At 37.9% G+C, this 14,110-nt stretch overlaps 1 protein-coding gene across 7 annotated transcripts in view; it reads right to left on the bottom strand.

Moving 5' to 3' along the window:
• Positions 1–1,270: 1,270 nt before the first annotated feature.
• The window catches only part of Frem1 (FRAS1 related extracellular matrix 1), a 172,493-nt gene continuing 159,653 nt past the window's right edge, over positions 1,271–14,110 (bottom strand). For 5 of the 7 annotated variants that reach the window (XM_029553929.1, XM_029553925.1, XM_008848839.3 and 2 more), the window contains 2 exons: positions 5,639–5,724; positions 1,271–3,872 (listed from right to left, as the gene is read on the bottom strand). In XM_029553929.1, coding sequence (XP_029409789.1) covers positions 3,673–3,872; positions 5,639–5,724 — 286 coding nt within the window. In that variant the 3' untranslated portion in view covers positions 1,271–3,672. Of the gene's footprint in view, positions 3,873–5,638; positions 5,725–14,110 lie in introns of those variants that run through there. The other 2 variants (XM_029553926.1, XM_029553927.1) reach the window with 2 other exon arrangements.

The raw sequence follows: 14,110 nt of genomic DNA on the forward strand, positions 1-14,110 counted from the left end.
TGCTTTTTGAGACAGAGTCTGTCCCTGGGACCTGGGTCTTGCTAATTACACTAGGCAGGCCGACCAGTGAGCCTCAGGGATCTTCCTGTCTCCACCTCCCAGCACTGGGATTACCAACATGAACCACCATGCCCAGAATTTTACATGGGTGCTGGTGACTCAACTCAGGTCTTCAGGCTTGCAGAGAAAGCACTTTACTGACTGAGCTATGGCCCCAGCCTGCTACCTACCATTTCTAAGTCACCATGTCCGAGTGCTGCTTTTCTCACACTGTGACTTGTGAGGACCTCAGTATTCTCTGTTCTAAAATGGGGGTATCAGGTAAGGTGATAGCAAAGATCTCTCTTTAATTTCAGTTGCTCCAGGAATTCATGGTAGAGACACATTCTGGTGGTGGTGGGGAGCGGATGTCATGAAATGAAGTAATTATATTAAAAAATCTTAGTTCCCAGTTCCACTGTGGAGACATGAATTTGGAGCAAATGTTATTAATGATTCTTTGCCTTGATGATAAGCTTAGGTAGAGAGCACACGTTTCGTACTCAGGACAGAAATACAACAAAAGTAAGCTTGAGTTTGCATCTGAGTGTGCTTCCCTCCAATTCTGAAAAGGGATGCTATGATCACCACAACTTCCTTCCTGATCGAAAGCTCAAGGATTAAAAACTCTTCGGAATTTCCATGTATGTGCTGTGCTTTTTTTGCTTTCTTTTTCCATTCACGATGAGATCCTAGAATGCAGAATGATGCCAGCTACAGAGTTGACACTCTATATTCACTATCTGTTGAATAAACAGTATATGGATTCATGGAAGTTAGTAGCTAAAAGCTAGCCTAACCAATAAAAAATATTTTGGTCTTTTTGAGACAGGGTCTCCCTGTAGCCCCAGCTGTTCTGGAACTCATTATATAGACCAGGCTGGCCTTGAACTCACAGAGATCTGTCTGCCTCTGCCTCCACGTACTGGGATTAAAGGCGTGTTCCACCACATCCAGTCCAATAAAAATTTAAAAAGACATGTTCAGTTTTCTTATACATTTCTTCTTACAATAGGTTAAGTGACTTGTTAAGACACAAACTTATGTGGGGTTGGGCATGGTGGCACACACCTGTACTCTCAGCTCTTAGGAGGCTGAAGCAGGAGGATCTTGTGTTCAGCGCTGGCCTGGGTTGTGTAGTGAGACCCTTGACAAAGAAAATAAAGTAACATAAATAAAATATCCATGTTCCACATGAAAACATAAAATGTTAAAAACTGAAACCACAATATCTGAAAACTAGAAATGTTTATTTTATTAATTTTGACACAATGCTAGATACAGTACATTTAGGATGCCACTTTGTTGCAGAAATTAGCACCAGCTGGTGGTTGAAATTACATAGAATCACAGAATTCATCAAATATGTGCATATTTTGGCTGTATTAAAAATAAACAAAAACTAGAAAAACTAGAAATATGAATAAATGTTACCCAGTTTGTTTTTACCACTCCTGGGAAGAAAAGGAAATGATTACCACACTAGACTTAAAGATTTATCTTTAATAAGCATATATTATGTGTTTTTTGAAGACTAAAATTCAGAAGCTTCTGCAAAGTCATACACAATGGAGCTGCATGCATGTGCTTGCATACGGAGGAATTCCTGAGTAGGTATTCAAGTTGGAGGAGAAGTTGGGGGACTGTAAGGCCTTACCTCCTGATGCTCTTCTTCCTAGCTGCCCTCACCCCCAACCCTTCCTACCCAACTGTGACAGTCATGTCATGCCCAGCATCAAGACTGCCTGAATTTGTATGTTCTTTCAATTACCTAGACCTGATTTTTCAATTTGATTAATGCATTCACGATCAGGAATATTTTGAAATAGTCTAATTGTTATAAAAATGGAACCATTATGCCAAACACTGTAATTACAGTTATGCCATTTTTATTGCAGAAAAATGTAATGAATCTACCATGCCAACCTAGTTGTGCACGGTTGGTATAGGTCTATATTTTCAGCAATAAGCAGGTTATACAGTTTTAGGGTAAATGCCTGACTTTCTGAACTTGTACTTTCCTTCTAGGACTTCACTTTCTTTCCTTTACTCTGAAGCCCACTCACCCATGCACAGCACAGAAACCAGTGGATTATGCGGAACTTGGCTGGAGCCAGAGTGGAGGAAGGGTTTGGCATGTTTTGTCTAAATACTGAAGGATGCTTATATTTCACAGGCCCATGCATTGTACTGTCTATAACCTACCCCAGACCTGTGAAGCAAGAGTGCCTGACTGTGGATTACACTAAGATTTAAATAAGAGACAGAATGTCTGAGTCTTATCCTAACTGCTCTAGGTAAAATTTTCTATTAACCAAAACTTTGATAAACGAGCAGAAATGAAGCAAGCCTGTCATGTTTTATATTCAGAAACTGAAAAAACTTTCTTAAGTCACTTTTAGTGTCTATAACACTCAAGGTATTATTATTTTTTTAAAGTCTGCCCCAAAGTTCTAGTCTACTTGAAAACCTCATTTTAATTCTAAAGTTACATTGGTGCTCATATAACAAGCTACATTTGGCACAACTGTATTTTTTGGTGCTTATGAGAAGAGGAAAATTTTTAATAAGCTTTTAAAAAATGAAGTACTAATTTCCTATAATTAAACCTTGATTCCAGAAGGGATTGTTGAGAGAGATACAGCATGCTTCATTGCTATGAAAATGTGTTATGCAACTGAGCTTATAAAATTACTAAGATACCTTTCCATTACAGAATCTAGCTAGCATAGTGTTTCTGCAAATTTTAAAGACTTAAAGGCTCAAAGTCATATCAAAATCCGTTTTGAGACTGAGGGTTTTCAGGGATTCTGTTTTCAGTATTATTTTTCTTTATTCAGTGTAGTTTATGGGGATGCTGCCGAGAAAGCAGGATTTATTTTCCATTACCCCAAATGCCTATGAAAAACACTAGTCAGTAGAGCAAATGTAGATGAAGATATCGCTAGTTCAGACCTCATATGACACTGGAAGGGAGGGGAACCCAGTTATTAGCACAGCAATGCCACATTCATGTTGGAACATAAGTTATGCTTCATGAGTTGTAGTCTGTCAAGGACAGGTGGGTCCCTGGACTCTCACCTGAACTAGACCTATGCAGTCTATCTACAGGATTCTTTCATCTAGAGAGAGCTCTCCTGTCTACCCACAGCCTCCAATTTTAGATTTCACATTTAAAGGCGTGCAAAGGTATAAACCAACTGTCGGCATTCAACCTTGGTTCATCAGTGGAGTTAACTTCACTTAAACTCAGTGGTAGGAGCACCTGCAATACTATTATTTCTGAACTGACTCATTAGAGGTAACAGGAACAACACACAAAAAAATCCAAGGACCATGGAAACTGGTACTGCCTGAGAGTTGGCCTGAGAAAGAGTATGATTCTTCGGGAATAACAAATCTTAGACCTTACAATGCTGCAGGCATTTATTTAGGAAAGTATTGAGATACAGAAATTATATCTCACTTTGTAAGGATTATTCACCTACCAATCTTCCTGGAACTACTAATCTAGATCCCACTTTTACCTGATAGAATCACAAATGTGTTCCCAGGTCGTCACAACAATGTGTTTTCTACTGAGCAACATTCATAAATCTTGTAAATAAATACGTGAGAAGTCTCAGGTTACATTTAGAGTTTCCTTGAGCACACAAAATTGTGAGCTTTGCCCTTGTTACAGTTTTTTAGTTGCCATTTTCCTCGTTTTTGAACCAAAACACAGTTCTTTCCAGGCTTTGAACGTTGGGGGGCCCCTTTCTTCCAGTTGGTGAATGAGACAGGTTCACCCCCAATCCACTCCCAGTGGCCAGAGTGCACTTGGTTCTTTAAACCTAATGTGAGCCAAGGACAAATGATTTTAGTGCGTTTAAACTTTGATAACATGGCTGGCCTCTTCTTTTTCTTTTTCAGTTCTGCTTTTCATTTGCTCTATTTCTGTCTGCAGTCACGGGGATTGAACTGATTTCTGTACACAGGCTAGGCAAGTGCTCTAAGACTGAGCTATATTCCTCTCCCCCTTATTTATTTATTTTTTACTTTTTGAGCATGGTTCCATTAAGTTGCCCAAGCTAGCCTTGAACTCATGATCCTTCTACTTCAGCCTTCCAATAATTGGAATCACAGGTTTGTGCCACCAGGGCCAGCCTATTTTATTGTTCTAAGCAGTTTTCTTAACCAAATGTGGGCCCCAGTTCTATAACAAAGAACAGAATTTGGTCCTACAACAGGCCGCCAGTCAGAACTGTCATGGAACCAAGCAGATTCTGTCCTTTTTGTAAGTTACTCCTCTCTGAATTTTAGTTTTCTCATCTAAGGAATAGGTATAAAGAAGTTGCAGATTAAAAGCAATATCCCATATAAAACCTAGCAATCTAATCTACTGTATCCCTGCCACTTACCCACAAAACTCCTACCGGGGGAAGCACACATTTGTTGCACATTGTTGTCATTCCCTTTCTTTAAATGCCTTGGTTTTTATATTTGAAAATAGTTTATGATATATTATTCTTAGTCTGAAATTTAAAATGTTTCAATCTGCTATGATTTGAATAAAAATCAGCTTTCCTCTCTTTACTCTCACTGGCAATCTCTAAAAATTACCCTTTAATGTTGTAAAGCTTCTGTAACATATGCTTAAAGAAACCTTCTCTCCCACTCTGATAAAAGAAATAAAAAGGGGGAAATGTGACATAGGAGTTTCCCATAACAGCATATTCTGACGTCTTGCATATAATTACCCCAAATGCAACGTCTCTGTGTTGAGGCTGTGGACTCACTGATTGTGATGTACCCTGAAAATTCTGCTTCTGAAATGACTTGAAAAGATTTGCTATTACTGTCAAAATTATAGAAAATATTAAAAACTCCAAAAATCAAGAATAAAATTCCAAGTACTATAATTCTTGACTAGAGGTAATTTCCAACGTTAGCCTACAACTCTCTCTTTATATATATGCATGTATGTATATTATATATAAAACACTTTTTTATTCTAAATTACTCCATACTTCATATGGTGTGAACTCTGCCTTTTCACTTAGTAAATGGTCACAAGTACAATGTCCTATACATCTTATATATAATAATATATATAATATATAACTGTTGAACAATTAATGTATATATACATAAGATATTTTTGATATTCCTTTACTAGATAACATCTTACGGTAGCACTAAATAGTAAATATTTCTTCACTTAGCCCTTAAAGTTATACTTTAACTTACCCTATTTATAGACAGTTCTAAATTTTAAAAGTTTAGAAATGTCATTCCATAGGGTTCTCTGCCAATCCGACTACATCCCTAGTTACTTCTTTGGAATAACTGTGTACAAATGAAAGTATTTTGTTAAAAGGTTCAAGATGGTCTTTATTTTTCAGTGCTAGGGACTGAGCTCAGGGTCTGGTACACACTGAGCATGTGCTCCATCACCAAGTTATACCACAGGCCTTAAGATGAGTTTTACTTGAATAACCATCTAACCATTATATGCTATTGTAAGTTACAATCACTTGGGCAAGGGAAGGGCGTGGCCAGCGTTGGCTCTATGCTGTTTGTGTGCTTGCTGCCTGCTTGGTGGAGTGCAGATACTTGCCTATCCAGAAGGGCTTTCTTCCACCCATTTCCCACAGCCACCGCATATGCTGCCTGGAGAACACCGTTACAAGGTTGCCCTGGTGCCTGCACAAAAACCAAGGAAAATGGGGGGTTCAGCCACAGGGAGCTTACATTTCTGCTCATATAAAATGTATAACAGAAATTAAAAACAGAAAGAGAAAACATGAAGCTTAAAACAATTCCTTTCCAAGAAGGAAAGAAAGAACTTTCCAAGGCTTTAACACTGTAAGTTTTTTTTGTTTTGTTTTGTTTTGTTTTTTTTTTTTTTTTTTTTTTTTTTGTCTTTTTGAGACAGGGTCTCCCTGTAGCCCCAGCTGTCCTGGAACTCACTATGTAGACTAGGCTGGACTTGAACTCACAGAGATCCGCCTGTCTCTGCCTCCCAAGTGCTGGGATAAAAGGCGTGCACCACCAGGCCCGGCTTAATACTGTAGTTTTAATTTGAAGAGTTTGCAGAATGGGGAATGGGGAATAGCAAGGAAAGTGCTGTCTTATTACATCTGGACTTTAAATCACAGTTCAATAGGGTTAGGGTATCTTTTGGGAAATTAGCAACTGCCTACTTGTAAAGATTTGTTACTTAATATCAAAACATTACTATTACTATCCTCCTCCTCCTCCTCCTCCTCCTCCTCCTCCTCCTCTTCTTCAACATCAATGCCACCACTACCATCATCATCATCACCATTTTTGAGACAGGGTCTCATGTAGCTCAGGCTGGCTGCAAACTCAGTAAGGATAACCTTGAATTTCTGGTACTCTTATAGGAATTTTTTAAAACTAGTATAAATTTGATAATCATCCATTTAATTTGACCAGTGAGATAACCCCAATTTTTTTTCAAATAAAATGACTTGAAGTCGAAATATTGAGCTTGCCATGTTTACTCAAATCACCCCATAAACATGATCTTTTCATTTCATTCAGGAAAATGAGATGAGCCCCATACTAAAGCCTTCATCCATTTTCAAAGAAGTTAAAGAATCTCTTTCTTGCCAGCACATACAATTTTCCCACAAAACAGAACTGTCTATGAATTACTTTTGCAGCTAGCTGAATTATTCCTATAAGTAGTAGTTGATTATCCTAAGTCTCCAGTGGAATGTATTAAAAGCTCTTTAAAACCACTTCAATAAAAGCTAGTATATTTCTTTTTTTTAAAAAAATAGAAAAACAGGTTAAAAAAACAAGTACATAATGTATGCATGTATCATATCATATTGTGCCTTCTAAATGTATAATCATTTTCAATTAATAAAACAAAATAGTAATTTAAAAATATTTAAGGACTGGCAAGATGGCTCAGTGGGTAAAGGAGCTTGCTGCCATTCCTGATGGCCACAGTTTGAGGCTTAGGCCAACATGGTGGAAGGAGAGAACCAGTTCCTGCAAACTGTCCTCTGACTTCCATATGTGGGTCATGACAAGCATACAACCTCCCTGCAATAGAAAGAAAGGAAGAAAGGGAGGGAGAGAGGGAGGGAGGAAGGAAGGAAGGAAGGAAGGAAGGAAGGAAGGAAGGAAGGAAGGAAGGAAGGAAAAAAGAAAGGTAATTTAAAAAATTTAAGATCAACAACAACAACAACAACAAAAAATCATGATGACTGCCTTGCTTGGTCAATATTTCTTAATATGAAGACAAGAATCAAAATTAGTAATACATACAGGGTTCAACAACTGTTGAACTAAACTTTATTCATTCTACTTATGACTTTCCAAAATTCAGATCTATTTCTCCACTCCATATATAGTAACTGTAATGTATTTGTTTCTCAATGCTACCCCCCCCCCCCCCCTGCCCTTGGCCTCTGCACAGCATTCTGCTTCTCTGTAACTCATTGGTGCTTTTCAGGTGTCCTGAGAATTTGTAAGACTCTTTGCTCTTCCCCTGAATGGCTTTAGGCTGCTGGACTGGGGGCTTTATGACTTGGCTCTGAACTCACTATTAATTGCTGGCTCCTGGCTGACAGCTATGGCTAGCTATGATGGGGCATTCGACTGTGCTCTGGGCTTGGGACATATAACATCAGACTTGTGTTAAATGCATCTGATGGCTGTCTGAGCAACGTGCACTAAGAACTGTGAGGAGGGTTTCCCTTCTGCTTGGCCCTTCTGTCCTCTGCTGGGTAGTTTTCTTACCGAAATCACCAACCTCACAGTCTCCATCATCATCAGGAAGTGATAGGCTTATTCAAAGATACTTAACATCTCCCCTGGCTTGAAGATTGTTTTTGAAACTATCTTTAAAACAGACTTGATTTGTAAAATGTGTTTGAGCTGCATAAATACAACAAATCCCAAAAGAATCATACAGGAAAATATCACATAAGAGTTAGGTCAATTATTCACAAAACAAATTCTGTGTATTTATATGATGACTTTTAAATAAAAATATTATTCCTTTTCTTTTTGCTCAAATACCTATAAAATAGTGGATGATATGTGTGTAGACATGCATATTTATGGATATAAAGATAAAATATATAGACACACATATACAAGCAAAAACCCTTTGATAACCCTGAAAATTGAAGGCATTCAAAGCACAGGATTAAAAACAGAGACCAATTTTTCTGGCAATAAAAGCAAACATTTACTTCTTCAAAATGCTTTGAATAAATACCAGCATATTTCAGGGCAACTCTTTACGGATAGGCCAGCAGGGGTTCCAGACACTCCTGTGGGAAGGTGAAATGACTTCATAGATAATGATCTATAATAATAGAATTACCAAGCGTACAGTGACTGCCTTAGGAAATGAGAGATGAGATTACAATATGTAAATCCAAGAAATGCCTAATCTAGCAGTCTGGCTCCTTTGGGTTAGAAAAATAATAAAACACCAATAGGGAGGCAAAAAGATTGGCGATAAAGAATGTGTTGAGTTAGTAATCTGATTAGGGACAAAGGCTAACATACAATTTGCTGTTCTCATTGAAACATGGGTACTGTAAATGACCCTCTGTTAAAAAACAAGAACGTGAGTAAGAAACTTTAGAGACATAGATCAGGGACAGCCCAAGGAAGCAGTTCAGGATCAAATAATGGTCCCTCAGACCAAATCAAAACACATTACTTATGTGTGCCAATTCTAACCACAGATTCTAAAGCCGTAGCTTTTAAAATATCAAAAGAGAAAGTAGATCTTAAATTTACAAAATGTAAAAATGTGACTTTAACTTTACAAAAGGGATTGACAACTGCTAGAGAAATAACCATTTACAAGCCAATAACATGGAGGAGGATAGGATGAACCAGAAAAGTAGTGAGTGAAGGGAAGCAAGGAGTCTCAAAGGATGACTAAAATGCATGCTGAATAGGTGGAGGAGTGCGTAGAGTTCAGAGAAAACTTGTATTGAAGAGGTGGTCTCACCACCCAAAATGTTCATCTTAGAGTCATATAACTCTTGCAGCAGCCTTAAAAAAAAGTCATTCATTTTTATTTTTTATTTTATTTATTATTTATTTATTTTTTTGGGGGGGGGCTTTTTGAGACAGAGTTTCTCTGTAGCCCCAGCTGTCCTGGAATTCACTATGTGGCCTTGAACTCACAGAGATCCGCCTGCCTCTGCCTCCCGAGTGCTGGGATTAAAGGCGTGCGCCACCACTCCTGGCTTCATTCATTTTTATTTTATGTTCCTGGTGCCCGAGGCTGCTAGAAGAAGTTTATTTTTTTGGGGGGGGGCTTTTTGAGACAGAGTTTCTCTGTAGCCCCAGCTGTCCTGGAATTCACTATGTGGCCTTGAACTCACAGAGATCCGCCTGCCTCTGCCTCCCGAGTGCTGGGATTAAAGGCGTGCGCCACCACTCCTGGCTTCATTCATTTTTATTTTATGTTCCTGGTGCCCGAGGCTGCTAGAAGAAGAGGGCATCAAAGCCCTTGGAACTGGAATTACAGACGGTTGATAGCCATGTGGGTGCTGGGAACAGAACCCAGTCCTCTGCAAGAGCAGCCAGTGCTCTTAGCTGCTGAGCCATCTCCCCAGCCCCAGAGTAGCCATTTTTAAACTATAGTGTGTACAACTCTAATCAGCCTTCTTATCCTTTGAAATCAAATGCACATGGAAGTACTATGCAAACACAACCAAATATTTAATCCTTCCAAGTATTTAATTCTTTTACTAAATTTCAATGATTTTTGTAAAATCTCACATCATATATATTCTTTACTTTCTTACACACTCTTAGAATACTATCAGTAACAGTATTTGGTAGATGTTTTGGTTTCGCAAAGTGATGAATAAGTAATGTGGAACTTGACAGGCTTTTTTTTATTGGTAGCTAGCTGCTTTCTAAAACATATTCCTAAAACAGCTCCCTGAGACTAAAGTTCAACAAAATAACATTGAAATAATTTGAACAACAGTGGCTCTGAATCTACTCATGAAATCACATTTGATATGAGAACTGTGGGTCATTCTGATACAGTTTCCTTGAATCATCAGGGAGGTGGACGTTTTTCAGGTATCATAACAGATTTTATAATGATTAATTCCAGGACAAAATAACTTTCCACTTATAGTATTTCCAAAATGGCATTCATGTTCTGACATATGCAACCAAGAAATTTTGCTTGCAACCCATATTATTGTGTTTATGTCCCAGGGACTTGACAAGAACTCAGTGTGCTAAATCTGGTCATTTTTATTGAGAAACTTTCACATTATTAATAGAGCTTTATGAGAAAGGGGTGTGGAAAAGGAATTATTTGATATAAAACGTACGACTTGCTACATAGGACAATTAGATTGAGCTATGCCCCTAACAAATGAGGAATTATTTAGGCAATGGGCTCTGAGAGTATTTAAAAGTGTGGTTTAGTCTAAATTTATCCTAGTATAATGTGTTCAGTAAATATCTACTAATGCATAATTTATATGCCTAAACTGTTAAGCTAGTTAAACTTTGGTTTTTCCCTAAAATTTTTAGTTTGATTCAATCCCAACGATATTGGGATCTGTAATTTATTTCTTTGCCTTGAGAGATACAAAATTTCCAACCTTAATTTTGAAAACCTGCATTAGATTAACCCAACACAAAGTTAGAATACATGTGCTTGTCAATGTGACTGTGGTGAGAAATCCCTTACACTTATAGTGCTTTGGGGGTGTAATGGGAATGTCCTATCTATTTCCTTGCTTAGATAAAAATGAGCAATTGATTTTGATTCCTTAAATCTTTTGCTAAATCTGTAAACTGTAGATAATACTTGCTTCACCCACAGAAGTGACGGGAGGATCAAATAAACTGATATGTGATGGAATTCTATAAACTATCCAGTACAACATGAAAGTAAGGCGTCATTGTTGAGGTAGCATTCAGAAATGGGTCATGCGAGTACAAGTCAGGGTGATGGTGCTTAACACCAAATGAAGATGAGGTCTTGGGTCAAGTGCATGAGGAAGTAGGCAAGCCTGTAAACTAATATCAGCCTTCCAATTATTATTATGCTAAGTGAATCATACAGTATTAATAGATCTGTGAAGAAACTCTCTGTAACTAGAGATGCTGTTAACTAATCATTAAGAACTAGCTGCAATTAAGTGCACCAGTAAAATTAAAATTTTTAAAGAGGGAGACTAATTTATGGTTATTAACAGGAAGCATCATCATTATTAGCCAGTGTCCAGAATTTTATAAAAAGGATTTGTACCACTGAGACATTAGATCATGATTTAGGAATAAATAACAGACATTTGAAACAAAAACATTTGGCTACCTTACGCTAGTATCTTTGTGCAGATGGAGATGTCACTCAGTTCATCCTGACCTTAGTTTCTTATAACATTAATAATCAATGAGAAAATGGGGTATGGCTCAGTGGTAGAACACTTTACTAGGACTTATTAGGCCCTGGATTTGATCTCCAGCATGATAAATAAACTTGAGGGTCTGGGGAGATAGCTCAGTCAGTGCTATCTGAGTTTAGAGCCCCAAGACCCATATAAAAGCCAGGTACAACGTCCCATGCTTGTAATCCCAGTGCTAGGGAGGCAGAGACAGATAGGTCTCTGGAGCTTGTTGACCAATAAATCTGAATAAATTAGTGACCTCCAGGTTCAGTGAGACTGAGGAAAAAACCTGACGTTGACCTCTGGCTCCCACATGCACATATATACAAACATTCACACACATACATATATCACACAGGCACACAAATAAAAATTAATTAAAAAAAGTAATAATGGAAGTTTCACTGGGACTTTCATTGTTCTTTGAGAACCATGAGAAGATGAACCAATAAAGCTGCTTTCAGGTTTGATGATGGGATCTTCTGTTCTGTTTGTCTACACTTTATCAACAAATCCCCACAGCAATAGGTCCTTGACAACTTTGACAGCCCTCATTTTTGCCAATAGAGAACCATAATCCTCTGTAGCATCTTTTCTGGGTGACCTTGGCAGCTTCTGTTTTAACACCAAAGATCTCTCCTTAAGGAAGGAGAGAGATCAGGGGCTTTGCTGCTGCCCGAGACTTCCACACACCAGGAGAGTTTTGAGTAATGCAGGACATCTGGTGTTCTGCCCAAGGCTGTCTTATTTATTCTTCAGCATATAGCAATATGGCAACTTACGGATTTAAACAATGGTAATTTTAAGACTTTTAAATATTTGAATTTATTTTATATCACCAACTTATCAATACAATCCCTGAAAGACACGGATTAATCATGACTCTCCTTATAGTCAGGATATGAAATAGATCAGTGACAAAAATGTGGTTATTTCCCCAGGTTTTGAATTCTTTATTAGCTTTTTAAAAAATCTAGATCTAAACCGGGTGTGGTAGCACAACCATGTAGTCTCCAGTACTCAGGAGACTGAAGCAGGAGAGTTGAGCCAGGATTTGAAGACCAGCCTCGGCAACACAGTGAGGATTTGTCTAAAAAAAAAATCCTAGATAATTTTACAGAGCTATTTTAGAGATTCACTTTTATTATTTTTAATTATGCATAAGCATGTGAGTGCAGGTGCCCACAGAGGTCAGAGGCATTGGATCCCGTGGAGCTGGAGTTATAGGCAGTTGTGAGCAGCTTGTTGTGGGTGCTGAGAACTGAATTTGGGTCTTCTGAAAGAGCAGTAAGTACCCTTTAACTACTGAGCATCTCTCCAGCCCCATCCAGTGTTTCCACCATGCTAGAAGTGGATGCTATTTTCTTGTCAGAGAAAACTGTTTTTCATTTGTAACAGCAATTCACTCTATATGGATATATATTTGTTCTCTTGCTGATGGAGGAAACATCCAGTGCTTTTATAAATCAACAAAAAGACAAAAGATAAACGACCCAAATTATCATCACTATGAGTAAACATAAAATCCTTTTGTATTTTCTGATACGCATTTTAATCTCTTGGTTAAATAGGTAGGTGTAGAATTTTTAGGTCACAGGTCACATAACTTTATAAGAAACTGTGATAAGACAATCCCACAAAGTAGCTGTTACCATTGTGTGGATCTATCCATAACAATACGTGAGAATTTTATTTGTTCTATATCTCCCTCTTGTCATTTTTATGGATCTTAACTATTTCGGTGAGTGTGAAGTGATTCACACTGTTGTTTTAACTTACACTTACCTATTTCTGATGATGCTAAGAATCTTTTTAGTTACTTACAAACCTACTGCATATTTTCTCTTGTGAGATCTCTAAATATTTATGTATGTATGTATGTATGTATGTATGTATGTATTTATTTACTATTGTATGTGTATGATATGCATGCATAGATGCGATTGTGCTATGGCATGTGTGTGGAGGCCAGAGGACAACTTTGTGGAGTTGGTTTTCTCTTTCCACCTTTATGTGAGTTCTGAGAAACAAACTTAGGTCATTAGACTTTCATGGCAAGTGTCATTACCTGCTGAGCCATCTCATTGGCCCTGTTTTCTTTTCTTTTTTTTTTAACTTATAGGAGCCCCCCCCGCCCCAATCACAGATCTGTGATTTGAGAATAGCTTTTCCTGAATGTGGTTTAGTCTTTCATTTTCTTAATGGTATCTTAAATTTGATAAAGTATAAGATGGATCAATATTAACTAAAATTTCTTTAGTCTCAATTTCAACCATAGTGCATAGTAGCCTAATTGCATTGTTTGGATAATATCCAGCTTATCAAATAAAGAGGATGGTCAAGGATGGCTACATATGCACTTTTAAAGTCTCTCTGGACTATATGAGTTTGGCTGTCATTATCTGACCACAAGTCATCCTGTGTCGAATGTTCTATTACCCAATAAGTCTTTGTCCTACTTGCCTAGCTTTATAAGCATCAATGTCTCCTACACTGCCAGAGGCCTGATGCCAAGGCCTTTCATGACTAGGTATTTTCAAATAAATGGGCAGGAATGTCTATCTCATGAAGAAGAAGAGGAGAAAGAAGAAAAAGGGAAAAGGGTGGGAAGAAGAAGAGGAAGGAGGAGGAGGAGGAGGAGGAGGAGGAGGAGGAGG

The sequence above is a fragment of the Nannospalax galili genome, unplaced genomic scaffold (assembly GCF_000622305.1).
Source record: "Nannospalax galili isolate Female #2095 unplaced genomic scaffold, S.galili_v1.0 scaffold663, whole genome shotgun sequence".
Taxonomy (NCBI): domain Eukaryota; kingdom Metazoa; phylum Chordata; class Mammalia; order Rodentia; family Spalacidae; genus Nannospalax; species Nannospalax galili.